The following is a 27,744-nucleotide window of genomic DNA, read 5'->3' as shown; positions in this document are numbered from 1 at the left end:
TACATATAATTTAAGCCATTTAGATAAAGGAATAGCAAATATATTAATATTTCAATTATTACTATTTGTATTGGGGTTTGTAGTTAAAAAGTTCCAAAGACGAAGAGGGCTTCTTCATTTTAAACACAGTAAACTCTCAAAAGCCACTCACAAACATCCCACCCCTCAACATTTCCCACCCTAAGAAGCTCACATTGTACATATACAACAACGGGTTTGATGACTGAAGCAGCAGCCTGTCAACCAGAATCTTTGCTGTTTCATAATTCCTGACATAACGTGAACCTTTCAGTGGAGCTATCATCTCACGGGTTTGTGAACTCTGAGGCAGCGCTGTCTTCCTTTTGTTAAAACACTTATTGGTACTCTGCCCAGCAGAATGGGGCCATGGCCCATGACTGGGACTCACAGGCACTGCACTAACAGCTACACAATAACGACACTTTCTTTTTAGGCTCTGCTTATGTTTCACGCACAAGTACACATGAGTATACCTTACACAGGCATATACTTACTTCCAACAAATTAACAAAAAACCCTTGCATGAACATGAAGATAACACTCCTATTAGTTCAGCAAATGTTATCTTCTTGTTTATTAAAACATGCACACCAGGAAAGCACTTACTAGATTGTTACTAGATTGGAACTAAAACATGAAGGACCAGGATCAGAACTGAACAAAGACATGCCTTGTTTACTCTAAACATTTCATGGTCACAAAGGAATAGCAGATGTATTTAAAATATAGATATCTAAGTGCAGCTTACAAGGAAAAAAGGCAGAGCTTGCTAACTGTTGAATAACACGGCACCAACCGAATGCAATTATCACTTAATCAGTTGGTGTTCATTACTGCTGACGAATATCTTGTCAGCCTGGTTAGCAAGTCTGCCTGCCACTTGCCAAAATATTTTGTTTTATTTACTCCTGGTGACTTATTTTGTGAATATGGTGAATTTTAAAATCCCCCCTACTGATCACATAACTGGAATAACACACACTGGTCTTGTATTTCAAAGTGTAAATTGATCTCTTGATCTGTGAATGTCTCCCTATAGTTTATGCCACCCTTTTTCTGGATTGGTATAACAAATGCATTTTCAAAGTGATGTTATAGGGACTTAGCTATGCAATTCCCATTAGTGTCAATGGGGGTCGCAGGCTAAATTCCTAGGCAATGCTTTGAAAACTGAGCCCTGGATTTTCAAAGGAAGGATAGTTTGTGTTAGAAAGGCAGTGTCTTTCAGTTTTTAAGCCACTGCATTAAAACGTGCCTTTTTTTTTTTAAAAGCACTATGCATTTAGAAATTGTGTGTAAATGGAGGCCTAAATGTTCATAAGAATGAAACAGTTTTATAGTTAAATGCTTCTGTTCCAAATTTATAAGTGAAAATCGTATCTGTCACTATCTTGAATGTGTGATACAATCTTTAACACATTTGTAAGTGTATAATGTATAAACTCAGAGGTTATGACAGCTGAACCACTGGGAATTGTTGTTATGCTAAGAAAAAAAAAAAAGTTACTTACTTGTGTTCAATCAAATACTTTATAACCTAAATTCTCTGAAAGGGCAGAATTCTTTCCTAAAATCTGGACCTTGAGATACGCCCTGAGAAATGCTTGGTCTTGTTATGTTGATGAGCAAGCCCAAACACATTTTTTTTATTCTTTGGCCCTTGAAATGAATTTAGGCCTGCCTACAAAAATAAAATGCTTGCTGTCGAAGTCACGTGAACAAGCTTGTTCCTGTTACCATAACCAGAAAAACACCCACAACATATAATTTTTACAAAGTCAATTAAAACCTCAAGCAGCCCAAGATGTGACTTCTGACTGAAAAATAGTCACTGAGGCAAATATATAGCTAGGCTCTATGCAATACACAATATAGCAACAAGGAATACCTCTTCAAAGAAGATTTGTTTAATTACAGTGCAAATGTTTATTATGAAGTGTGTCTTCATCATTAAAGAATAAGCTGGACTAGTAGCAAAAGAACTGTCTTTTGAGTCTAGAAACAGGGAAGAGTTTGAAAAGCAGGAGCCTGGCAGACGGTCAGGCTCCAGAGGGCACGGGCTCGGGCCAAATTGCTCCTGTCAAGCCCGTTAGCCCGTACACGGAGTCCCTTTAGACAAAGCATAAAACTATGTCAATGATAAAATTTGTGTGGATTAAAAATCGTGTATTATGCAATGGTCAGGTCATTCACTAGTTTTTTTGTTTTGGAGCTTCTGACGCAGAGGCGTACACACTCAAACAGCATGCAGGGGTGACAAGTGCAGCCCCCAAAACAGGACATCTGCCTCTGACCTGAACGAGACTTTAAAAATACTATTTTAGTTTTTAAAATTATGAAGCATTTAATATAGCACAGTTAAACTTCAGCTGTCACTTTCATTTGGCTTCTGTTTTTTTTCTTTTTTAAACATAGATTTGCAAGAAGCAATTAAAACATTGAAATTTGCCAAAAGCATTATTAAACAAATTTTATACTTGTGTTTACTTAAGCTTAAATTTTCTATAAACTTTTTTTTTCCAAATGCACGAGACATAAAAGACTTGCTTTTAAGTATTTGCTTTTCTACAAAATAATGCCATAAACAGCACATGGTGTGGCACAGTACCTTAAAATTCATTTTGTGGGAAATAAAACTGTATCATTTGTCTCAATCCTTCCTGTAAAAATCTATTTGAAGTGCTTCACTAAGGTGTATTCAAAAAATTATTGTTAAAATTAACTGGTTTAGAGAAGATGGGACTAGTTAAAAATCATCTAACTTGGTGTAACTGGAATAAGATTTAAACACCAAACAAGTTCACTTCAACTTCCATAGTGTGTTCTGGAATTGAACACTCTTGTCCCATCTGTCATATTTAATACTCAGCAGTATCCATGTGAGTAACTCTAGATGCTGGCAGTCTCACCAGAGGTCAGTTAAAAAGTTACTATCTGGCAAATGCTGGTTTAAACTAACTAATCCAAACAGTCCTTGTATACACGCACATCTAATGTGTACAGTCAGACTGCTGTACCCTGGAACTAAACATCCATAGTGGTCTGCCCAAGTATAATTACAACTCCAAGTTTAAATTTCAGTCCAATTACTTCTGTGATTGAAGGAAGGAGTTTTAGATACATGGCCCTGGTGTAATGTAAATGTAAACTGGTGCCTATGGGAAGATGAGTAAGCATGGCACAGCTCCGCGGCATCAGCCTTGTGCTCACAGAGAAGGCGAAGACTTCAGCTCTGTGTGAAGCTGCAGCTGATAGAACTGACCCAGGAAGCTGCCAACCTGGCCACTGGGAATTAGTGATCAGTGGTAGAACAGGATATTTCCTTTTCCTAGCTTTGCAGTTATTTCTTGTCATAGTCTGAGTTGGACCAAAACACCAGAGAAAAATGCTAAGAAAAATACTGAAATTACGTTGTTACAGGAATTGAGGCTTCGAACCTAACAGGAGGATGGATATACATCAGGTCTATAAGGTTTATGAGCATTTCTTGATTCTGCAGCATTTGGTCTCCACAAAGGTCAGTGATCTCTCCTGTGCACTATGAAACACACCATGTCCACTGAGCTAACATGGGGTTCTATAGCAGGTAGAGGAAAATAGTTTGTTTCAACACAACAGTCTAATTATTTTTTCAGCTATAAATTTTTGGTTAGTTTGGTTTATTTTTAAGATTTGTGTGTTTCTCAAAAAGCTGCAGATATAAAATAAAAAAAATAAATCTGAGTCTCAGTGCACCAGATTCTTCTATTAGGTGGCTATCAAAGCCCTCAGCATTTTATATACAAGGCATGTCTCTGGAAAACCTCTGCAGGAAGCAGATACACATACAGCAACTGTTCAATAAAGTATCTCAGCTGATCTTGGATGCTGAGTTAGAATATGTGGAAAGCCATTGAAATCTAAGATATAATAGGCCAGAAACTAGCATAATTCTGTTTGCATCCAGAAATACAAATCCAATGCAGCTCATAAGACACAAATACTACAGATGCGCTCATCATGAGTTTACTGTAAACAGATCGTTATTTCTTCCAAAGTATTCAGGGTATGGCTGCACAACCACCCTTCATAGCAGATGAAGTTACATCCCTTAGGGAAAGCTATATTAGACCTTGGAACCACTGGACAAGGAATTCCACAATCAGTAGCTCAGGAATGTAAATATAGACAAGTTAAAAGCAAAGCCAAAATCACTAGACAACAGTTTCATATTCTTTCCTGGAGAACCTTCACTTCCTTCTTCAGCTACTACAAGAAGTTTACTTCCATAGTTATATCTATCAAATGACTCTAAAAAACATTTTAGCAAATACTACAGCCTGTATAAAATCCTGGTACTTGTTTTTGTTTTTCTTGTCTAAATAATTTGGTTTAGCAAAGGCTCCTGAGCCCAGTAAGTTGCAGTAACAAGAAACCTGGATAACTCAGAATTTGTTTTTGTTGGCTTTTTGCAAAAGATCTTTCTTCTCCTGCTGCTATGTTTGCAAACATTTTAGGAAAAACCCTTTCTGCTTAATGTCAATAGTCCCCTATTACTTCTTTTCTAAGAAACACACCTTCAGGAAATTATTCTCCTTAGAATTGGATCTTTTTCCTTACAATATGCCTTTTCTCATCACTTCTCAGATGATAATATTTTCTTAAAATGTTTCATCTGAAAAAAATATTTTTACAATTGCTGTGGGAGAGAGAAAAATTCCAAACTATGTAATATGTAATTTGTAATAACTATTCTTCATATCTCAGCTCCAGTAGATCCCAATATACATGGAACTGTCACTGAGTAATGATGGCACAATTCAGCCCCTAATGCCTCTTGCAATTTGAAAACCTCTTCCCTTGATTTTACTTGCCACTTTGAAATGTTATCCCTTTCTGGTGAGTAATCCTGTGCTAGATTCTTTTGCTTCTTAAACGAACATTATTCTCACCCTTTATTGACTGACCACATCTATTATCACATGTAAGCACTGTTAATCCTCTAGTAATTAACACCCTTATTAAAGTAATTTTAACTCAAAGAAGTTTAAATCGCATTATTGGTTTTATTTAATTAAGCTATGGGGACTGTTTTACACTGTCATTTGAGTTTTCAGCTTGCGCCTTTTCAATCTACCAGTTACGCAGGTTCTCCCCGCCCTCCCTCCAGTTCCCTGCGTATTTCTGTCTAGGAATTATTCAACATGATTCTGTTTCACTGTGAACTTTTAAAAATATCCTCTATGTCAATGGATGGAAGACTTAGGAACTATAGCGAACTTATTATCATTCCCAAAACTATCACTTGGATGTGCATTTCAATGATATTATCAAATCTCTACTTCCACAGGACTCAATGTCCTGTTAGTGCTTAAAATGAAAGAGCTCCTTTTAATGTCCTTCTCATACATCCTAAACAAGGGAAGATTTTTATTTAAACTTTAGACAGGCAAAAAAGGAGTCTGAATGCACTGAGTTGTACCACTTACAAAGGCTGGCTCAGCACTTCTCCTGTTACTTCGAAAATAACTCAGTTTTAAAAATTGCATTTTGTGCGTGTGTGTGTACTGCATGTTCCTTTCTATGGCAAAATACCTGGTGTCTATGTTCTCTTACAGATCTCAGGTAAGCTACTCAACTGACATGTTTGACACAGGGTCAAAAGATGAAAACTGTCTTCTGGTTTAACTGCATCATGTTACAGTGTGCACTCTGGAAGAGCATGGGCTAATTGTGTGTACTCCTGGAACGATTTCCTGGAGGCACACCACTGAAACCAGGTAAGCTTGCGTTCTCCTGGGAATAAGGCAACCTGATGGCTTCAAGGGCTTTATACATCATTAACTGTGTACTGACAGTCCTTTCTTTCCTTTCGGTAAAAACCCCTCTTCAAACTTCTACTGTTTAAAAAAAATGTTCTTATTGGGTCTTAGCATAAACCACAGAAAATGATAAATGTAGAAAGAAAAGGATAAGGACCATAAATTGCATTTATAGACAGAAACTGACTTTTTCCTCTTTCTTTTTTGTCCTTCATCCCATATCTTTCAAGTTTTTTCCCCATCACCTACTGCTTTCATCTACCCACCTTTCCACGGTTTTTTTTTAATTTCTTTGCATTTCTGTTCTTATTCATTCTTTTTTTCTCCCACCATCACTCTCTCTATGATTGCAAGGTGTTCTTACCAATGGTCTTAGGGAAAGTCCTCTCCAAGAGTTTTTCTTTAGGTTCTAAAACATGTAAAACTTGTATCTAAATTTTATTTATTATTTCAATATTCTTTAAAACAGTGCAACTTGTAAGATGACAAATTGCTCCAAACCAAATAGACCCATAAAAGACAAATATATTAATGTTTAAGCCAGCAAGATATAAAACTGTGCCTAAGAACAGTTGGTTCAGTCAAATCGCTTATAGTGTAACTAGCTCAGTTCAGTCAGAAAATAGTTATTTACATAACAGTATGAAATTCAATCATTTCTTTTGTCACCTATTAGTACCTTTGTACTAACAGAAAGAAAATATGAGGGTTTTCATCTACCAGATTTTACTGACTGACTGACTGGAGGCAGTCAGAGAGTTGGAATAATATTTTTTAATTTGTATTTCAGCAGTATTAAAACACCCGGCTGAAGATCAGTGTGGTACATACTGTCCAAACACTTTTGAAGATACAAGCTTTTGTTCTAAGACACTAGGATCCAAATGAATAAACATTAACTATATTTCACTTATTCAAGTCCTTGCAGTACTATGTCTATGGATTTCCTTCCTTGGGTTGTTATTGTTCTGAAGCAGAGAACAATCTTTGCTTTCTTCTTGTAAAGGATTCCTTTGATTTTACTGAATTTTACACTAGCCTTATAGTGACTTCCAAAGAAGAGATGGACTAACTTTCTTTTTCACAGAAGAAACCAGCAAAAGGGAACAAAATGGGATATTCTTCCTGCTGCCTGTGATTGACAGATAATTTAGAGAAGGAACGGAATTTAAATATGTTGATTGATGCAACTGAAAAAATACTGAAGGCAAATCTGTAGGGTTAAGCGGTTAGTAGTGTTGCCTGATATATACTACATACCAGTGGTACTACCAGCTTAGCTAAGGCTGGAGGATGTAAGCAATTTGGGTTAGAATATATTGAATACGCTAATGCAGCTACCAGCCCCATGGCTCCCCGATGGGTGACTAGGACTCATAGATGTTTAGAGAATATAAATAACAAGTAACTTGAAGGAAAACAACTATTTTCTTCTCTTGTGTTAAATTAACAATGCTCATTCATTACTCATAAGAACCACATACCACCCATGGGATTCAGAGGAAGTCCTGTGGAGCTAGGGGCTCCAAAACTGAACTCCATCCATCAGCTCAGGGCTACAGAAGGGCCCAGACACAATGGTAGAGATCCTGCAGCAACTGGCTGTCAGCAGGAAGACAACAGCTTGATATAATGTATTCACAAACTTCAGGAAAGTCATGCACCCAAATCTGGCTTCCTGGCATTTACATCATTTCTTACATGACAAAGAGAAAGGCGAGGACTGGATGGAGAACAAAATTGCTAGCAGAAAACTATTACAGAGAAACTTCATTTCAGTGAAATAACTTCCACTGAATGGGATGTGTATCCGTGACTCAAGAAACGGTAAGCAGGAATTTACAAATAGAATAGGCACATGGATAATTTTTTTTCTAATTCAAGCAAGAGATCTGTTAATTCAGAAATTATCTGAAAGTGAACCTTCTGAAACCTTTCTACTAACAGCTCCTTCTGCAAAAGAACAGAAATCTTCTCTAGATAAAGCTTATTTTGTGCTTTCTCTCATAATCCCCTTGGAAGTGACTGCTTTATAAATAGTTTCCCAGATATGTAGCATGCCAGTTATTGAAGAAATTTAGTATCTCATCCAAGAAAACGGAACCTTTTGGGTTCTGGCATTATGGACAGGGTATGATAGGAGTATGCACTTCAACTACTGAGGACACAATTTTAGTGCCACTTAGGTCATGATCTTACAGGGAATTCCTCTGTAACTATGGCATGAGCTTTCTTGAACAGAAAGGTTTTCCAGAGGTATGAAGTTTTCATCATAACAACAGCTCTGCAGATTTTGAATGAATTCATTAACTATTTCTAAACCTTGTCTTGTGAAAGTACTGATGACTAAGAAGAGGAGCTGAAAGCTGATTAAATATGACACTTGGTAGTATTCAGATAGGGACTCGGATATGTCCATCTAAATAGTCTTGACAGCAGCTTTTGCCTAGCTTTCTCTTTTTTTTTTTTTTTTAAATATCAGCTTTGATCAACCTGTCCAGTGAAACTTTTAGTAATTTCTATGATGGTAGTATTTAGAGGCTGGAACTCCCCTGCACTGCTCTAAGAAGTCAAGTGTTTCACCTGCACATTACAAATGAGACGAGTAAATCTCATTTCGTGTCTCAGTTCCAAAAACTATAAATTCACCTAACAACAAAAACCCCTCTCATTCAACTAAGGGTTATTTTCTTATGCAAAGGCTGTTATCTGCAGGTCTCTAAGTCAAGCTGAGCCAGTGCTTCACGAGTTCTGACATTTTCTAAATACACAGTACAGATTTCTTGTCAGCTCATCTAATTCTTGTGTATATCTGGTTTGGTAAATGAAGAACCAAAAGAACTGTATCCCTTAAATGAACTAGCTTAAAGAAACAACAAGAAAATTATTTTGGTTTTGATAACTTCCATGGATTAGATACCTACAGCACTCTTTACTGTCAATAAGGAGATAAAATTCAGTTTAAGCATTATACCTTTCACCACATAGTCTCTTGTACACAATCTACTATACTTTCCTCTGGAGAAATTGGTACAGTTTTTGCCACAGACGGAATAGTGTATCTTGTAGTTAAATAGCCATATGTATATAATTTTAGTTAAGTAAGGTACTGATAGGGCTACAGAAGTGAAGTAACAGCATTTGTACATCGAGTTTTTAACACCTGTTTTCAGATATGCCCCCTCATTGTCAGTAAACCAGGATCTAGAGTGAAAACTTGGTATGCTATCAGCATGTTATTTGCACTTCTCTGCTGAAAAAAGTACATTCAGATGTTGAACTGGATACAATCTGTTTTGCATGGAATTTGATGAATGATTTAATGTCCCAAAGAACACACACCTATAGCTGACACATATGCTCTTAGTTCCTGGCAGTAACAGGGTAGGAACACCTACTGCCAGGAAATTACTGACTTGCCATCCTGCTTTTATTCTGCAAATCCTTATCAAGATAGTGTATCCAAAGCCATGCTTGGTTTTGACCCCCCGCTGCTAATTTCTGTGCATTTGTTTTCAAAGCTTCCTAATTCTTACCAGGTGGCAAGTATAAATCCCATCCAAGTAATGAGCTTGCTTGTTTCTGTGTACAGAGCACTGATTGAGATCTTCCTCACAAATATCTATAGACACAACTTGTGACCTGAGCCTGCTGTGATTACCTACAGGCTTCAAAGAATCTAGTTGAGAAGGAGAAATCAAAAGTAAGAGATTCCAGTGGGGAATATAAGTGCTTACAAAGTGCCATGTTCGTATGAACAATTCCCATTTACCTGTAAGAATACAGTACTCTGAAAAGACATTGTGTGCCCTGTGCAGGTTGGATAACACACATTTAGTGTGCAGTCATACTCAAATAACTGTGTCGTTTTGAACACAGGTATGCATATGCTTGCTACCCCTGCATGATGCAAATACATGAGATATTGAGCCTTGAAGTGTCCCCTGTTCTGCTCACAGTGCGCCTAGAGCCCTCCTTCTGCTTTAGTGCAGAGTCAATTTATGGAGAAGAGGAAGGCCAGCAAGAGCATTGCTTCCTTCCCCCAGTGGAGTGAGGATCTACGGTCTGAAATCCAAAGAGGTGCAACTCCCGTTTTGTTGCTGTCTGAAATCTGAGCTCCTTTCTTTTGCTGAATAAGCAGCATTGCACTGAAAACTAGAGAAGCACAAATCCCATTACATAGCACCCTGAGGCTGGGCTTCACGTTACAGATGTAACATGCTCCTCTGCTTGTTCAGAGAAGCTGGGGAGTGCATGGGGGGGAAGGGATCAGTAAGCATTGTGAAAGAACCTCTGTGAAGATGAAAGTCTTAACAACCATTTCCCTCAGGAAGCAAAAGATGAAATATTCTATACTACTTGCTAATTACAAATTCAAACTGTTGCCTTATGAAAGAGAGGCTTACTTTTATCTTTAAACTCTGAAGTTTTAAAGACTTACTCCAAAACATACTGTTAGGGATTTCTCCCTCTTGGAAAATCCCTAACAAGACACTTCTGTGGAGAAGGGGTGGGTGTACCCTACTCATTTCAAAGCCTAGGCACTGTGTGGGCTGGCAGCTTGTGAAGGAAGCCCCAGCACCTTTAAAGCCCTCGACCTCCAAGAGTCATGGTGGTTAGGTTTGGCAACAGCAACAGGCTGCCAAACTTACTCTCTGAGGTCTACTGAAGGGCTCAAGAGCATTCTCCACAGGGAACACAGATGGTGAGAGCTTCAGCATGCTTTACGTTGAGGGAGTCAGAGCTGAAATGCAGTTACTACCACAGGAAATGAATTCAAATTAAACACTGCAAACAAAACAGTGGGGAAGACTGAGCTGTCAGCTTTAGTGGCAGACAATCCCATGGCTGGGATTGAAGCCCAGTGATCTGTTACACAGTTCCTACCTGCAATGAGTTAGTTCTGAGTTTATCAGAAGGCCAGTATCATCTCTCAGTGATGAAGAAGAAAGAGGAGGACTATATTAAGTACTAGAAAGAATTTTCTCCTTCAAATAAATTTAATCTGTTGCATGCAACACTACTGTTCAGAGGGTTAGCAATATTTCTCACCAACAATACACCAGAAAATGCATTACAAAGTAAATGGATAAGCAACCCAAGAAACTATCGATGTAATTTCCATTATGCTTTGGAATCAGAAGAAAATGTATTATACTTTTAAACATCAGGTATCCATTTTTAGAAGGAATACATATTGTGTATTAACAATAACTTGAGCTCATAGAAGTGCTTATCCACATGCTTATTTACACACATCATAAACAAAAATCTGACAAAAAAGTATCTTCTAATGTTTCCATGGCACATTATTCTGTATTTTAATCACATTGATTGCATTATGACTTTATGTCTAATTTATCTTTAATGTTAGCAAAATGTTAACAGAAATTGCTCAAAATCTTTGAGAATTTTCTCCCATACTTATGCTGAATTTATGGACCTTGCTGTTCACAGCCCTTGGTCTCACAGACTGGGACACATCACTATAGACTGTAAACTCTATGCTACCACGTGTAACCATGGTGGTTACTTAACCCTGGGTTACCAACAGCATATGATTGAGATGGCTGCCCCTGTTGCAGAACCAGCACCGACAACTGGAGGATACTAACAACATGTACTTAAGTGCCAAAAGAATACAGATGAGACACAGTTCTCCTCACCCCATGCAAAATAAGGAAATTCCACAATCACTACACTAGCTGAGTACTTGTCTGAGATCAGACAGTAGAGGAAGAAGGCCTGTTTGAAACTGAAGTAGTGCTCGTGGCAGAAAGAAACACTAGAAACAACTTGCAAAGTCTAAGGTGAAAAAGTCCAGCTACATTTGCAACTTAGGTCATAACTCTGCAGACAATGATTTGATTTCAAGAATGGGCATTTGTTACCACCCAACTGGTTAAGAACTGGGAAATCTGCCCTAGGACAGCAACCGTTGACCTCTCAGGCTACCACAAGGTCATTGTTGCTGTCCACTACACACTACACTGTCTCTCCACAGAATAATGCACAAATTGCAAGATTCAGGTCTTTTCCTCACAGTATTTAAGTGTCCAGGACATCCAAGAAACTGCCTCACATTCCAGAACTGTAACCCTAGTCTTTAGGCACTAAAAAACAGATCATAACCAGGACAAAACTAATTCATGTTGGAGGCTGAGCTTCCGCAGAGACTAATTCAAGTAGGACAAACTAAGACCTGTTTACTTTTGAAGGTTAATTCCAATTGACCTAGGATCTGAATTGGTAGCAAAATCCCCGAAGTTCATTCCACCTCACTTTGGGCCACTGCACTATTTACCCAGGCTCCCTATATAGACAGTAGCAAGAGATTATCTTCAGAGAGAGATGCAGGTCACAAGAAAGCTGGGTCATCTTCACGAGATGCCAGGGACCAGTCTCTTTAAAGCAGCACATGCCACTCTGCTAATTGCCTCGCTGAGCTGGCCTGCCCCTCAGGGGCTTTAAGTAAGTGGGGTGAAAGGGTGCACGTAGGTATGACCCTCAGGTCATACGCTAAGACAAGTGGCATGAAGCATGACACAATTACTGCAGCTGTACAGAACCATGAATCTATCCCAATTTGCTTAGCAGCTGCTTGCTGCTACAGGAGCTGCAAGTTTGTAGATGATCGTGGCCATGTGATTCTCTTAGTACGGGGACTTGTATATTGGTCTTCTCCCTGCGGCAAACTTCAGGTATCTAAGAAAGTGCTGTGCCTTATTCTGCAGTTTTACAGCCACTGCCCATCTTCCTGGGTCTGAAGCACAACCCCATCTTATCAGCCCAGGGGTGAAACTCATAGGTACATATATCCTTTGGAGAATAGTCTATTGGCTGCTACAGATGCAAAGATTTACAGTGATGCAAAAGCCAAGTATGTTTTTGACTATGCTCATTACCTACCAGTCAGCATGAAGCAAGTAAAATGGACTCTTCAATTTGAAGTAAACTGCTCACGAAGAAAAGACTGTCCAAACATGAAATTATCCTGGACTCTTTTTTTTTTTTTTTTTTTTTTAGGTTACTCCCTGTCACATATAAGCTTTTAAGATCTTCAGAAATTGTGCCCCCCCCCGAAAGTTATTTTCTGTCATGTCTGCCAAACATATATAGCAGAGCACAGTCAAAACATAAAAATCAGAAAGTCATCTATGCACATAAAAGTCTTCCTGCTGGCAGAAGAAAACAGAATAGAGAACAAATGCACTATGTATGATTAGTCAACCACACCAAGTCACCTCTATAAGATGCTGAGATACTATGGTTATGGGAATCACACAAAAATCTTTATCGACTAGGGTTTCTACAGATTACTAAGATCTTCAAGGAGCATGTTAAGTGTGACAAGAGCATAAGAGGGGATAGTATAAGGAGAAAGAGGTGGCTCATCAAAGGGGTCATTCATAAATGCCTGCCCCTTCTTGATTCCTGGCCTCTTAGAGCTTCCTGCTACTAACTACTGCTCTCTTCTTAGAAGCAACTCCTTCTCATGCCAACTGTTTCTCTTTCTGTTTGCTCTTCTACATCTGTGGAAGGAAGAAGGAAAGAAGTGGGCTTGCTAGGGACAACATGCTGTCCATACATTGTCTTCAGGGAAAGATGGAGGATCAGGAACTGTTAGGATGAAAACATTTATGGCAATTCTTTTCAAAGCTGCTCCTCCCACCTGGTAATCATCCAAGTGTAGCTCTCCCCTCTCCATCTTCCAAGCTGGCTCCTTGTATGTGACTTCTTTAATAAAACATGCTACAATATTCTACTGCCCAATCCTCACTAATCTTGCACGCTGCCCTAGTACAACAGAGAGAGACTAAGCTCTTGTTGAGATAACTGGCTTCCATTAGCAACCATGTGATTGGCAGGACGATAAAGTCTTTTCCCTTGCAGGTCAGCTGCTTTTTAAGAAGAGGGCAATCCTGCTGATCCATCTTTTAGCTACAGTCTCTCACTGAGTCCCAAATCTCCTGCCTTTTAGCTTTGATATGGTTCAAGCTTTCCCCCTTGTATCAGCCCCTACCTGTCATCAGCTCCTCTGTACCAAACAGCCAATATCAGGAGTTTGACCTCGGGGCACAGTCCGGGTGGGCAGGTAAAACCTGACCACTGGACCTACTTCCTTATCTTTCATATCCTGCAATTCATGAAGAAGTATCAAATTCAAACTAAAAAACAGAAGCATGACCTTTTATAAGAACTTTCTGAAAAAGGCTCTGTTGCCTTTCTAAGTATTCTTGAAAAGAACTGTCATCCACCCTATTAAGATAGAAATGAATCACAAATAAGGAAGAGAGGGAAAACACTGCAAAACCTTACTAAATGGTAAATGTTTTAAATGTGTATTTGCAGTAACTTTTGGTGAGGCATGCAAAAATATAGAAAAAACCAAAACAAATACACTAGAACTCTTCTAAATCTACAAGCTCCAACTGCAACCCTATAAAGAGAGTTGCCCAGACTTTTGCTGTTTATCAAGTACCTGAAATGAATTAGATTCCCATGGTATACAGGGCATCCTCCCTAAAGCATTAATTGCATCAAGAAAATTCTAAATATAAGTTACTAACATAAACCGAGAGCTATCATAAGCAACATAATCCCTATTTATGTGACATGCTCAACAGCTGGTGCTTAAAACATACAAAAATATTATTTATTTCCTGTAGCAAGTGTGTACACACCCTGCCCTCCTGCGTAGCTGGAAAATACATTTTCCCTTGAAACAAACACAGGCTTTGCAAGGATTTATACCACTTTAGGTGGATGACAGAAATGGTGCCAAAATCCCTCAACATCCCTTCCCTTCAACTAAACTGACTTAGTACAAATTGGAAGATGTTTAGTCACTTCTAACACTGATAATAAAAGGACAATAAAAAAGAATCCAGAAGAGGAAAGCTGCTAGTTAAGGCAAGACTTGTGGTATTTGAAGTCTGGCAGAGTACGTCTTCACATACTGAATTCTGGAACTCCTAATGTACACGTATCACATGAACAAATCTTATGGCCACGATCCTATATTCTCCTCACGTAGTCCATGCTTATCCCATTGTAGATATTGTTCATTGTTATATTACTGTGAGAATGTAACAGGCAACTCCACCTTTTAACTTTTTCATTTAAAAATAAACTTTAATGAAGTCCTTTCTAACTGTTAGGAGAAACTGGAATACTTTTGCCTCAGGAATTTTCCCTTCTGAAATCCCTTTTCATTATCTTGCTGTGAAAAACCTACTAAACTATTAAAAGCAAAAATATTCTTACTATATAGATAATTTGGTATGGAATTCTTTCTACGTTTCATTTCTGATGACTTTGACAGGCTCATAATAGTGCTAGAAAATATCACCAACATCTGCAGAAAGCTAAAGACTCTCCACGTGCAGTTAATGATTCATTTCACTATTTAAATTACACTTATACTTGCAATTTCGTGAAATAATAAATCCTTTCTAAAAGCTTACTTGAAGTATAAAAAGTTTATGAAAACGAATTGCTATGAGTGAATATAGTGTCAGAATTTACAGAAAGCAGGGAATAGAAATAACTACATGAAATTAAGATAAGTAGATTTTAGTCTGAAAAACCCTTCCTTTTAGCAAGAACTGTGGAAAAGTGCTTCCGATATTAAGGCATTAAAATTAAATTTGATATAAAGATCAGCCAGATGGAATAAAGCTGCTTTCTAACAGTTTAAAAGAATTCTATGTAACAAATTAAGGAAAGGAAATGCTAAATAATACCATGCCTGATCCTGCTCTCCAGGGAGTAGTTTTGTAGACAGGAGCAATTGCTCAGAATGGAATCAGGCCAGCACACACCAGGGTAACATGTACACTCTTGCAAAAAGGTGTCACAAGATCTTTACAAAATTGTCAGGACGAAAATTCAATCTTATATCCATGTAACAGTACCACCAGTAGCACAGTGCCCCCTAACAACACATTAGAGAATCAGTTTTGTGCTAAATTACAGGGAATAGTGCCACTAATAACACTTCAAATAACCGCTTTTCAAAACTAATTACATGGGAATGCTAAAACATGAAAGGTTCTCGAATTTAATAACTTCGGCATTGGTCAAAAGGGGAAATTAGTAGGATAAAAAACAACAACTAGTGTCTTACTTGTCTGAGGTCGATGAAAGCTAACTGCAGGGTGTCTCCCTGGAATCCTGGCACAGGCTCAGAACTAGCAAACACTGCAAGGAAAGGTTAAAAATATTACGGATGCAGGTTTTTTTTTAAAAAAAAATCTAACAGAAAATCAAGCTTTATGCATTATAAATGCTAGCTAGCACTAAAATGAAACAAGTTTGACAGAAATAGATTACAACTATTAACCCACGCTGATTAAAAGTGAACAAACCAACAAATAACTTTCCCATCATTTTTTCAGCTCCAATAATCCCCAAAAACAATACTTTGAGGAGTATTAGTAGCAATTTTGCTTAAAATTCTAAACCAGTAGCAATGCTACAACCACAGAAGGCAACATCTTTTTTTTGGCCTGAGGTGAATGATTACTGAAGAATTTTGAAAAAATACCAATTCCACGGCTGTCAACATATTTTCAAACATCTGCTTTTGTTACAGCATCCACCCTATAAAAACTCCACCTCTAGTCAAACAGCAATTAAAGACAAACACTAAGGTGGGAGTTAGTTTAATGTGTAGACAACAGGTGGAAAGATCTACATGCCACAGTCAGAGCAGAGCTGAAATGCCTGTTCACACCTTTTAGCCAGCTTATTGATAATGAACTTCTGCTCTTTTTGAATCCCAAAATAGGCTGTCAAAATTGTAAGGCAAGACTATATTCAAAATACAAAAAATGGTAACTCTTATGCTAATGAAAAAAGTCAGATATTTGTTTAAATTAGGAAACTATCAATAATTGTCAAACTTAAAAAGAAATATACTTTTTGTTGTTCTTAACCCAGTCACATGTTTGTAACAGTCACTTGCAGAAACTCCCGTTGCCTCACATCCCCACTCAAGTTGGACATCTTATTTCAAAAGAGTTTAAGAGGATTTTTCTTATGCTCTTCAGTTGGAGCTCTTAACAAAACAAAGTAGATATTGCTGTAATAGTTGTAGAGGTCTATCTATCTGAGGCACTGAAAGGTTTCATTTTTTTTCCCTAGTTTGAGAAACAGGTCATTCATTAGTAGAGGAAACATTTCCAAAACATTTCCAGATCCAATGCTCAACTCTCCTGTGCCACATAGACTCCTACTAACATTTTAAAATAATGTGAAATCCTTAATAGATTTATTATTTTTAACGGCTACCTAGAAAATTTGGATCATCAAGTGAAAGTAACATCCAGAAAGACACTAATGTCTGGGCTAACATGATGGTAAAATAATGGGTTCAGTCATTTACTTCTGAATATACGGTTTCAACTTAAAGCAGTCTAATGAATTCAGATAGGCAATTCACAAGTCTGTATTCCACATAACCATTTTTAATGTAAATGAAAATAATAAAGATTCTTACTTAAGTGGTACAAGAAGCTACTGAGACCATCTCAAAATATCTAAGAATAGCTTAGTAATAGATGAATACAGTATCAGAGTAGAAGCCTTACCAGTAAAGGCAGAATTCATTACTTGTATCACAGTAGTACAAACATTTTTATGGACAGTCATGTTACAGGAGAATGAATTAAACTGGTGTATGACTTGATTCTTCATTAACTAAAGGAATAAAAAAATACCAATCAAATGCCCTAGGGAGAACACTGTAATGTCATAGAATGGTGCGGGTTGGAAGGGACCTCAAAAGATCATCTAGTTCCAACCCCCCTGCTGTGGGCAGGGACACCCTCCACCAGACCAGGTTGCCCAACGCCCCATCCAACCTGGCCTTGAACACTTCCAGGGATGGCACATCCACAGCTTCTCTGGGCAACCTGTTCCACTGCCTCACCACCCTCACAGGGAAGAGTTTCTTTCTAAGATCTAATCTAAATCTGCCCTCCTTCAGCTTAAGGCCATTACCCCTTGTCCTGTCACTACATGCCCTCTTTAAAAGCAGCAAAGAGAATACACTGTTTGTATAACCACCGACCTGCAGAAAAGCAAAAGATCTGCAGGCTTGTGAAAGCACCGTTCTCAACACCCTAGGCTAAAGCGTTTGTTGTCTCCATTGCTGTCTTCTGCAGGCATATCATGGCCACTGGGACCACCCTTTCTTCAGGGACAGACAGGCCTATGATGCTGGCCCCTGTGCTCAGCCAAACATAGCATTTAGAATGTGAACACCACACCACAGCAGGGAATTCTTAGCAATGCCCCATAGCAATCAGCTAAAAAGAGATACACAGGTTGTGAGCTATGGCAGCACACTAGTAAGGAGGATAAGCGTGATGGTCAGAGGGGTCTCTTCTAAATCCCCTAAACGCCTGTACTATTCTTGAAAGATAAGGCCCATCTGTATCTGATCCTGTGTAACTTTCCATTCATACACAGTATACAGACATCAGCTTCCCCAACCCAAATGTAAGCTCCTCCAGCCTCTCCACAATGGTAGCACTGGGAGAAGGGAGCTCTGTGGCAAAGGAATGGCCAAAGAACTGGAAAGCGTATTTGAAGTCCTGCAGTAAAACTTTTCAGTTAGCTATCTGCGCTTTATACTTTGGGAGGTACTTTCTTATAGTGAGATACTTTTTCGTACCATAGGGCAAATATTTGCATCCTTTCTGCAGCCCATCAGGCTAACATAGTTTGCAATTTATCCTAATGCATTAAATAATGCAGTATGATTTAGTTTCTCTACTATTACACCTATAGAACAAGAACCAAACTTAATTATTGTATAATATTTGTTGTCTTTAACTACAATTTAATATTATAAATGCATTTACAACACCAGAGACACTCATAGCACAAGCATTTATTCTCACATTTGGGTCATTTTTGACAAGTGACTACAGTAGAATTTGTTTCATTATTACAATTTAATGAGTTCAAAGGACAAAAAGATAATCTACTTATGGTAACAGTCAGACAGTTACCCCTCACCCTCAGCTCAGGGCTTTTAAGTCTTGCTAACAATTTTACAAAGCTAATTAAATATTTTCTGCTGCACAGCATTTTAGGAAGATATTATAAGAAAAGGATTAACATTCTTAATGTCTTCATCCTAAGGGTCCTTTTCCAGATAGTAGTGAAACATTGTTAAATATACATCTTTTAAAATATTGACCCCTTACATTCATTCTAGGTTTAAAGAGGATTTGGAGGGGTAGGGAGCTGGTTGGTTTAGTGTGCATAAAAGCATTCAGAAATTGTATTATATGAGAGAGTGAAAACGCAAAGATCACCATTAAGCTGTCACATATAGGGGTAAACAACTACCTGCTTGGCAGTGTGAATCAGAAACTTTAATGTTTTCGGGCAAATAAGCTCTAAATATGCATTACATGAATCTGGTCAAGGTTTTTGTTAACAAAATCTTTCCCTGCACTTTGCTGATACTGTGTAGACCTTCTCTGTGTATATAGAATAGGATCTTTGGGACAATGTGCATCCACAATATGTATAATCTCAACATAGTTCCTACAATAGCCAGTTTGGGAGTTTACAGGAGGTAGGATCTAACGGAAAAAGTATGTAATAATACAAAAACAGGCTGGGAGGTAACACATACAGGAGAATGGTAAATTTAAATATTGTAAAGATTACTTCAGTCCATTTTCTTTTGAGTACTTTGATCTTTTCATTACATTTTGTATACAGGATATATGTGAATTGATATATATATCTCTGTTAATGGATATCTTAAGAAAAAGGCTGTCTCTGCTAAAATGGAATTTAAGATATCTGTAACTGTAAATTGCACTGAATTTCTATGCACTTCTAGATTTATTAATTTATTCTCTCAAACCCCCATCTTTTAGCCATTATCTCTGTGTGCCTCTCTGTTGGTCTGGGAATTCAGTGCCTAGTTCCTGATAAATAGTTTTGCTGCTCAGTGCAGAAATTAAAAATCAGAGTCCAGACTTTGGATCAAAAGCTGAATTAGGACAGTTTTATTTCAGCCTCATAGCATCAATTCAAAGGCAGGACAGTAAAACTACAAATGTATTTCTAAAGGAAGAGGGGAGAATCAGGTGACTATCACAGCAGCCGTCAGCCACTTTGCAGCCCTGTTGGATGCTCCAGCTGTTCAAACATGCCTGGAGGGGAGCCGTGCTGAGGGAGCTGCCAGCTGGCCGGGCATCAGCCCCGAGCCCAGCCCCCAGGCCCGGCGAGAGCTCACTGCTCCCCCTCACTCCCGTGCTGCTGCCATATGTGACCACCAGATGAAGGATGGTCTCAAGTCAGCTAAGTTAACCTGACTTCCCAGATGGGAGGGGAGGCAGGTAAAGTGAGGGGCCTCCAGAGGAGAATATTGTGCCTTTTCAAGGAAAAAACCCAGGATTTTCATTCCTCAGCTTCTGGCATGTCCACATGGAGATCACCTTTGTGTACACTCAACAGAGAGCACTTGGGTCAAGATCTCTCTTGCTCTTGGATACTGCAGCTCTCCACACAGTGGGTGAAAAAGGAGGGACTGGCAGGAAGCCCTGCGTAGGGCTGGTTAGGAAGGTGTATTGCATCCTGCTTTGTGCTAATTCTCTGCTAACCCATGCTCAGTTACAGGCAGGACTCAAAATCTTTTCATCCTTGCATGGATTCATGTCTGGCTGAAGAAGGATGCCTACGCAATCACACCTCCTTCTGCCAATTAATCCTGTCTCACAATTCAGCTATGTTAAAAAACATAAATTGTAAAAATTATTGATAACTCTTCCAGCAATTAGAGTTTCTGACAAGTTCTAATTCTTAATAAAATGTTGATATAAGATATCTAGATCTGGATGGTGTCTCTGAAAAGCTCATTTTCTATTACATACACCTTGCTTCTCAAAGTGAGATATAGCAAACCACATTTGAATTTCATCTTCAAGAAATGGCAAATGCCCCCCCTCCCCAAGCCATTTCCTTCTTCAGGACACTGAAATGCAATGTGCAAGCAAAAGACTCTTCTTTGGGTTTTATTCAATGGGACCTAGTACATTCTATTTCTCTAAATACTGTTGTGAGAATCCCAGTCATCCTAGTAGAATATCACCATTGAGAAAGAATGGTGTAAAATACAAAGGTAAAACACTGCTCTAAGTCATAAAATACGTAGAGAGAGTGGAGAAATACTTCAATCGGAACAGGACACACTGAAATCAAACTGAAAGTTTTTGGAATGTTTGAAAGGAAACCCAAAAACTTATTAGAAAGATCATCACTTTTTTTTTTTTTTTTAAATAAATAATCAGAGAAGACCACTTGATACTATTACTATTCTTGAGCTAAAGTATCAGATGTTTCCAGATTTTCTGCTCTGCTTCTTAAAGTTAGGTACTTTGCACAGAACTACAGTGCAGGATAATGAAATCCCAGAGATCACCACAAGATCACCTCCTTCCCTTCCATCTTCCTTTCTTGAAGTCCACTTATCATTCCACCTATTTGCTGTGACTAAGAACTTCAGCACTTACTGACTTTAACAGACTTCCTCGTTCACAGGTTGTTGGGTTGTTTGTTGGACTGTTGATTGCTTTTCAATGGAAAAAAATATGACAAGTAACCACATTTTCCTGCTTTTATTTAGATCTCTCCCAGTTCATATTAGAAAGAATAAAAATGCAATGTTAAAGATCAGAATAAATATCTAGAATATTGCTAAGAATTTTTAAAAATGTATCTTCAGATATTCATAACTTTCTACATCTCACATAACTTCTTAGTTCAAAATGCATTTGAGTATACTCCACTGTGTCTATAAGTAAAACGTCAAACCCATGTATACAATACAGTAGAAAACTACCTAACAACTGTGAATTATTTGCACAGTCTAAGCACTAATTGAAATGTCACTGTCGTATCCATTAATCCCAAAGTGTCAAAGAATAAAGCTGGGGGAGGGTGACAAGCAAGAACATAAATCACAGGCATCACAGTGAGGCCTGGAATGTGCCTATGATGGACCTTATGAACGAAACCACAACAGCAAAGCAGTCCCTGAGCAAAATCTTGTGCCAATCCTTTATTCCACAAATTGTAAGATGTCATTTGTTGCAACATAGTATTATGACAAGCTTCCATAATTACCAGGACAAACTCTCAACCTCTGAGTTTTTCCACTTTTACTCTTCCAATTCTCTTCCTCATCCTGCCGTGGGGGAGTGAGTGAGTGGCTGTGCGGTGCTCAGTTGCAACCATGACAACTACTCAGCTTTTGTGCAAAATCATATTTTTTCTAACATGCTTTAAAAGCTTTGCAGGAAGGAAGAATTAAAGTTTATTCTATTTGCACCTGTACAGCCCATGCTAGAAGTTACACAATGGTGCATTTTTCAGTCTTTAAGTTAATAGCATTCTGAAATTCAGCTCAGTATAACAGCTACATATAACAAAACATGTTGTCTTAAGGTTATATTTTAATCTTTAAATCATGAAATGTTATCATGTTAGATTAAATAAAACTCTATTAAGATCTTTTCACTGATTGAAGTTTCCACTATGCAGCAACCAAAGATGGTAGAAAGAGTGGTCATAGAAATTAGGATGGTAAATAACAGGGGAAAAGCTAAGACAAAGGTCTGAAGAACCCAGAGAACAGATGACAGCCAGACTCATTGGGACTTCTCATTACTTTGCTGTGAACACACTGTTCATACTGTGAAAGTCACCTGCATTTTATCCCCTGTACTGCTAGAAATGCTCAAGTGAAACAGTGAATCGGTTCATCTGCACAGATTAGCAAAGTACTGTGTTGTTCACAGATAATATTTTAAATATTAGAAACAGAATAATATGGTAGTGGGCAAGCTTTCTTTGCTGTTATGCTCCTTGTTCAGAAGGCAGAGGCACAAATTCAGCTCGTCCAGATGAATGACTATAGTGTCAGTATTATGAATGCTATGGAATTTCTGTTTTTACAACTGGGATCTTTTTTACATTAAGGAAATTACACAAATGCACATACACATACCCCTACCCACCTACCTAAGAAGAACACTATTAAATTTGCAACATCAAGCGTACTAAAAGTAAAAAAATAGTCAAACTATCATCTGTTCAGCCAACTTGTGCAATCACGAGACAAACTTTAATGTCATGATCACAAATATTTTTTTCAATCAGACCCTGATAATCCCATCAGTTCATTTTCATTCCATGCACTGAAAGGCCTTAAGGCTGTATGATGAGGGACTGTCAGAAAGATGCCTGCTCTACCTGCTACGGAGTTTATTTGGAATGTAACAAATAAAGCAGGAGAAAGACAAACAAGCATATGGTTAAAATGTCAAAAATGCCCCTTAACTCTGTCCCTGGACTCCCACAAGAACCCTTTGTGATGCTAACCAAATTGGTTAAAATCAAATTTCCAGTTTCCCATAGGTGGCTGCTAATTGCGTAGTCATCAATTTTTTCACGTGTCCAAATTAAAAACCTCAGGATACGACTTGCAGAACTGCCCCATTTTACAGCTATCAACAAAATCATTGAGATCTGTGCTTCAAACACATAAGAGGAAAGATACTTTGAAAAAAAAAAAAAAATCATAAGAATCTAAAACTATGCATTAAAAAGACCCCCAGTGAGCCTTTTCACTGTATCTCAGTCATCAACTATAAAAACAGACCTAAAACCTATTCATACCACAATGCTGTTATGGAAGTAACTTCCTTCATACAGTTGAACAGCTCACCCTCAGCGGTGAGCTCCATGTAAAACATGAGGAAATTAATCCTGTCTTCAGTGCTGGATTGAACCACTTTTATAAAATAATTCTGATGCCATGTTTTGAACAGTAAGAATAAAACATCTGATGTTTACTAAATGAGTACTACTATTCTGCACAGCGAGTAAGGCAGTCATAATTCTAGGAGGGAAGAAACCCCATGTAACAGCACATTTAAAATTTGTATCATAATAAATAAACTCAAGAGGGAAAATTAAAATTTCACAGACATTTGATCCTTTTTTTCTCAACTATAAAAGCATAATATTTATGTAGTGGTTTGGGTGGTACTAGACTATAGTCTTTTTACTGGATATAGCAAATATGATCCCTTTAGGAGTAACAACAGATGTATGCTTCAAATGGATACTGGAGTTAAAAAAAAGTTCCATTAAAAAACTCCCAGAAATATTAATGTACTTACACATAAATACTTTTACAAGAAGCTGTACTGTAATAATTTTTTAAAAACCCAATAAAACAACAAAGCTTTAGTAGATTATGGAAAAAAGATCACTATATGGCTTACTTTAAAGAATTTTTTGCAACGTTAAGACAGATATAGATAGGAATCGTGGAACATCTACTTACATTCACACTGTATCACATCTAAATTAAACTGCTGAATTGCTCCCATGCTTATTTGTTTTAATTCACTGTCCAGTAGCATCTGCATTAGGGACATTGAAAGATGCTGGCAGGCTGACATGCAAGCTGTCTGGGCCACTTTTCCCTAGTAGAAAGAGCAACAGGTTTTAAGATTGAAACAAATGATATGTCACTAAGGAACTGCTTATCTGATTTGATTTTAATACACATTCAAAGTCCTAATGATGCAGGATTTAGATTAGAAAGAGAAGGATGACACTGGCTGTTATTTCTTTGACCTGTTAGCTTTGTGTCTTTTAAATGAGTTGGGGAACTAAATTAAATATACATTAAAGCAGTTACTGATATTTCTTCCAGAAAATCCAGCAGTCTTCATGAATACAAGGACATTTCCAAAACAGCAACAATGTAAGTTGCTGAAGCACATGAACAGCTTTGTGGACTTATTTATTTTAAATTTTTTTACCCAAACAGAATGAAAGTAAGAATGTACTGAAAATCAACATGCTGCATATGCTTAACAGTAGACAGAAAAAAACCCCTCAAACTTTACATAAACCAAAACCATTGCTTTCAGTTGGGCCATTTCCCATAACAGTTTATGCTAATTATTGGCACTTTAATTGCTTGAATTCCATCTCAAAGCTTGTTGCTAAATTATTTAAAATATTTATGCTTATCCATCAACTTTTCAGGTGCTTAATAAATCAGTGCTGTCAGTAATCAACTAACAAAATGAAATGTAGCCCTCTGCTGTACAAAATGGAAATAATTTTCCAATCCTAGCCTAGTTGTAACATTTCTCTTTATGATGTGTATGTAATTGAGACAAATAATTTTCCAAACATGAGACCAAAAAACAAAGCACAAAATCAAACATTAATTTGATAAATTATTAAAAATTTAGTACAGAAAAATTGAAGGCTATGGAAATTCTACCTTATGATTAAGAAAACCAATTAAGACCAGATACCCGATCAGATGGCACCATTCTGCTCATAGCACTGCAATCTTTTAGAGCAGAGTGATCTTGGCTTTCAAATGCAATTATACGAATCTCTGAAGTTTAATCTACTTAAACTATGCTTTTCAACTGACATCTATATTACAATATGTATTGAAACAAAGGTAACTATTGACACGCTTACACAAAAGAAATCATAATTACGTAATACATGTACTGGAGCACACACCACTATCGTTTTACTTATATTTATCTGTAAAGTGACGACACCTATTCTCTAAAACGATGGTTCCCCAGCTGTTTTCTGCAAAGTCACATTGATCAATTCACTGTTGACTCGCAGAAACGTATATAAGCAATGAAAAATGGTAAGGATAGATGGCAGTTCACTGTTCCAAAACATTTGGAGTTCTGCTCCAATATCTGAAGAGCCAGATCTTGTCCTTAATAAGACAACTTGCTCACATCATTGAATTTTCATGTGTGCGTGTGTGTTTATATATATACACACACACATACATATAACAGAAAGCAAATTTGGCCCTAAATATTTTGTAGTGTAAAAATCCTTTCTTTGTTAAAACATAATTAAAATGTAGACAATACAACGGAAAGCAGTCACTCTCCTCACATGTCACAATGAAACATTAACTGGCTTTTTCTAATACCTCTTTAGCATTAGGACACCTTGAACTGTTAGGAGCTTTATATCTAAAATAACATGTCAGTTTCTTAATTGAAAATCTCAGAAAAGCAAATAACATTTTTGACCAAAACAGATGAACTGACAACAAGGAATGTAAGAAACAATGCAAGAACAGCATGCTTAAAAAGTCTCCCAAACCCAATAGTAATTACACTGGGAGACATGCAGCTCTATTCCCCAAGCAGAAGAATATCAATATGAATGAAAAAAAAAAAAAAAAAAAAAGGAAACAAAGAGGAAAAAAGAAGAAAAAGAGGAGGTGAGAAGGGGAATCAGTGGGCCACAGTTCATTTAATTACAGTGTTGTAGGTTTGAAATACTTAATGGAAATGTCATTTTGATTTAATGGAACAACTAGTGCATCACTGTTAAATGTACTGCTCCATCAAATCAGCTCCATGTCCTATTTATGCTGCCACTATAATGTAATAGAAGTTCAACCAGATTAATAGGTTGTCAAGAAAAATTTTAACATTCAATTTATTTTATATGCGAACAATGTGTACTCCTCTATTTTAAGTAAAACACAGAATTGTTAATTTCTGACAAGTATCTGTAGTTAATTGTTACAATCTGGCAAATATCAATAGTACTGGAGCACAAGATAATGGTTACAATACAGAAATGACATGGTAAAAGCCACTGGTACTTTAAATAAGTATCAATACATGTAAATTTAATGCTTATTTTAAAATTTCATAAAACGGAAACATCCTGACATTTAAACTATTTCCAACTATGTAACTTGAACTACAGGCTTATTGTTCATGACATATCAACAAATAATAGAAGTTTACTATACACAGTTTATACTTACTCAGTACAATCACCCGATTTTCTTAAATCTAGAGAAAAAATGAAGCTATGTATATCAATCAAAATGCTGAATTTTAACTGAGAGAAATGTGAACTTTACTGTTATCCTCTTCAAAATTCAGTGCTTCCCAGCTAAATATGTTGGATGTACAATATTCAGGAAATAATTAAATTCGAATTTGTGTTTGACAAATGAGATACAGTTAAAAAATCTCTCTCCAAATTTCCATCACCCACCAATTAATCAATTCCTTGCCCTTTTTTCATAATGCATTTTGAAGAGGAAATTTAAGGATTCACGAACATCACAAAAACATGTTTCTTTTCCAGAACTAAACACATCTCAGTTAGTTTTGAAATATTCAATGTTTATTATTTGTCAGTTTGGGTTTTTTTATTTACCACTATAATTTTTTTAAGGGAGGTGGTGGCCGTGGTTACTGTAGCTAGCAAATATTTAAATACCTATATTTGAAAGCATGCAGAGATTCAGCAGGCTTCTCACATTCGCTCCAGTTGCCTCCCATTTGGAGACAGCACTATTATCTCTGCTGTGCCTATGCTAACTGCCACTATCTACAAAACCTATTCTTCCACTCAACCAATGTAAAGTCAAAGAAACAAGGACCCTATTCTATAAGCAAAACCACCTGCTAACAATGTTAAAGGCAACCGTTTTTTCACCCAGCCTTCACATTTTGCTGAAATACAAGTTTGTAAAAAGAGAAAACCCTTAGACAAACTTCTTATATTTCAAAGGAGCTTGTAAAGAGAATCTGCTGACTTATTAAATCCTTTTTTATAGGACCCAAAAGCTTTTCTCCTAAGAACAATTGCAGTAAAGAGACATTTGGCTCCTAGGAAATTCCCAAAGGGTCAACCATATGCATCCTTCCACGGCACCTTCATGGTACTGCCTTCTAAGACCCATGCTAGCTGTCTCAAAAGCAGCTTTCATCATTCACTACGGTGTCAGTCAGTATGATTTATGGACTGCATTCAACAAAGTCAAAGCATATAGAATGAGAAATAT

At 37.4% G+C, this 27,744-nt stretch overlaps 1 protein-coding gene and 1 long non-coding RNA gene across 15 annotated transcripts in view; one reads left to right on the top strand and one right to left on the bottom strand.

Annotated features, from left to right (window-relative positions):
• EXOC6 (exocyst complex component 6) overlaps positions 1-27,744 on the bottom strand; it is a 95,697-nt gene that overhangs the window by 10,197 nt on the left and 57,756 nt on the right. For 10 of the 14 annotated variants that reach the window (XM_075758232.1, XM_075758240.1, XM_075758236.1 and 7 more), the window contains 2 exons: positions 24,208-24,349; positions 15,952-16,025 (listed from right to left, as the gene is read on the bottom strand). The exons of 1 other annotated variant lie outside the window; for it this stretch is intronic. In XM_075758232.1, the coding sequence (XP_075614347.1) occupies positions 15,952-16,025; positions 24,208-24,349 (216 nt within the window). Of the gene's footprint in view, positions 1-15,951; positions 16,026-24,199; positions 24,350-27,744 lie in introns of those variants that run through there. 3 more of the 14 variants (XR_012836341.1, XM_075758246.1, XM_075758244.1) reach the window with 3 other exon arrangements.
• Positions 3,001-3,788, top strand: LOC142602599 (uncharacterized). The gene is made up of 2 exons (XR_012836342.1): positions 3,001-3,158; positions 3,264-3,788. It is a non-coding gene; the product is annotated as an uncharacterized LOC142602599 (long non-coding RNA).

Source organism: Balearica regulorum, chromosome 7 (genome assembly GCF_011004875.1).
Source record: "Balearica regulorum gibbericeps isolate bBalReg1 chromosome 7, bBalReg1.pri, whole genome shotgun sequence".
In the NCBI taxonomy this organism is placed as follows: Eukaryota; Metazoa; Chordata; class Aves; order Gruiformes; family Gruidae; genus Balearica; species Balearica regulorum.
The sequence above is the reverse complement of the archived record's forward strand: the minus strand, read 5'-3'. Positions and strand labels throughout refer to the sequence as shown.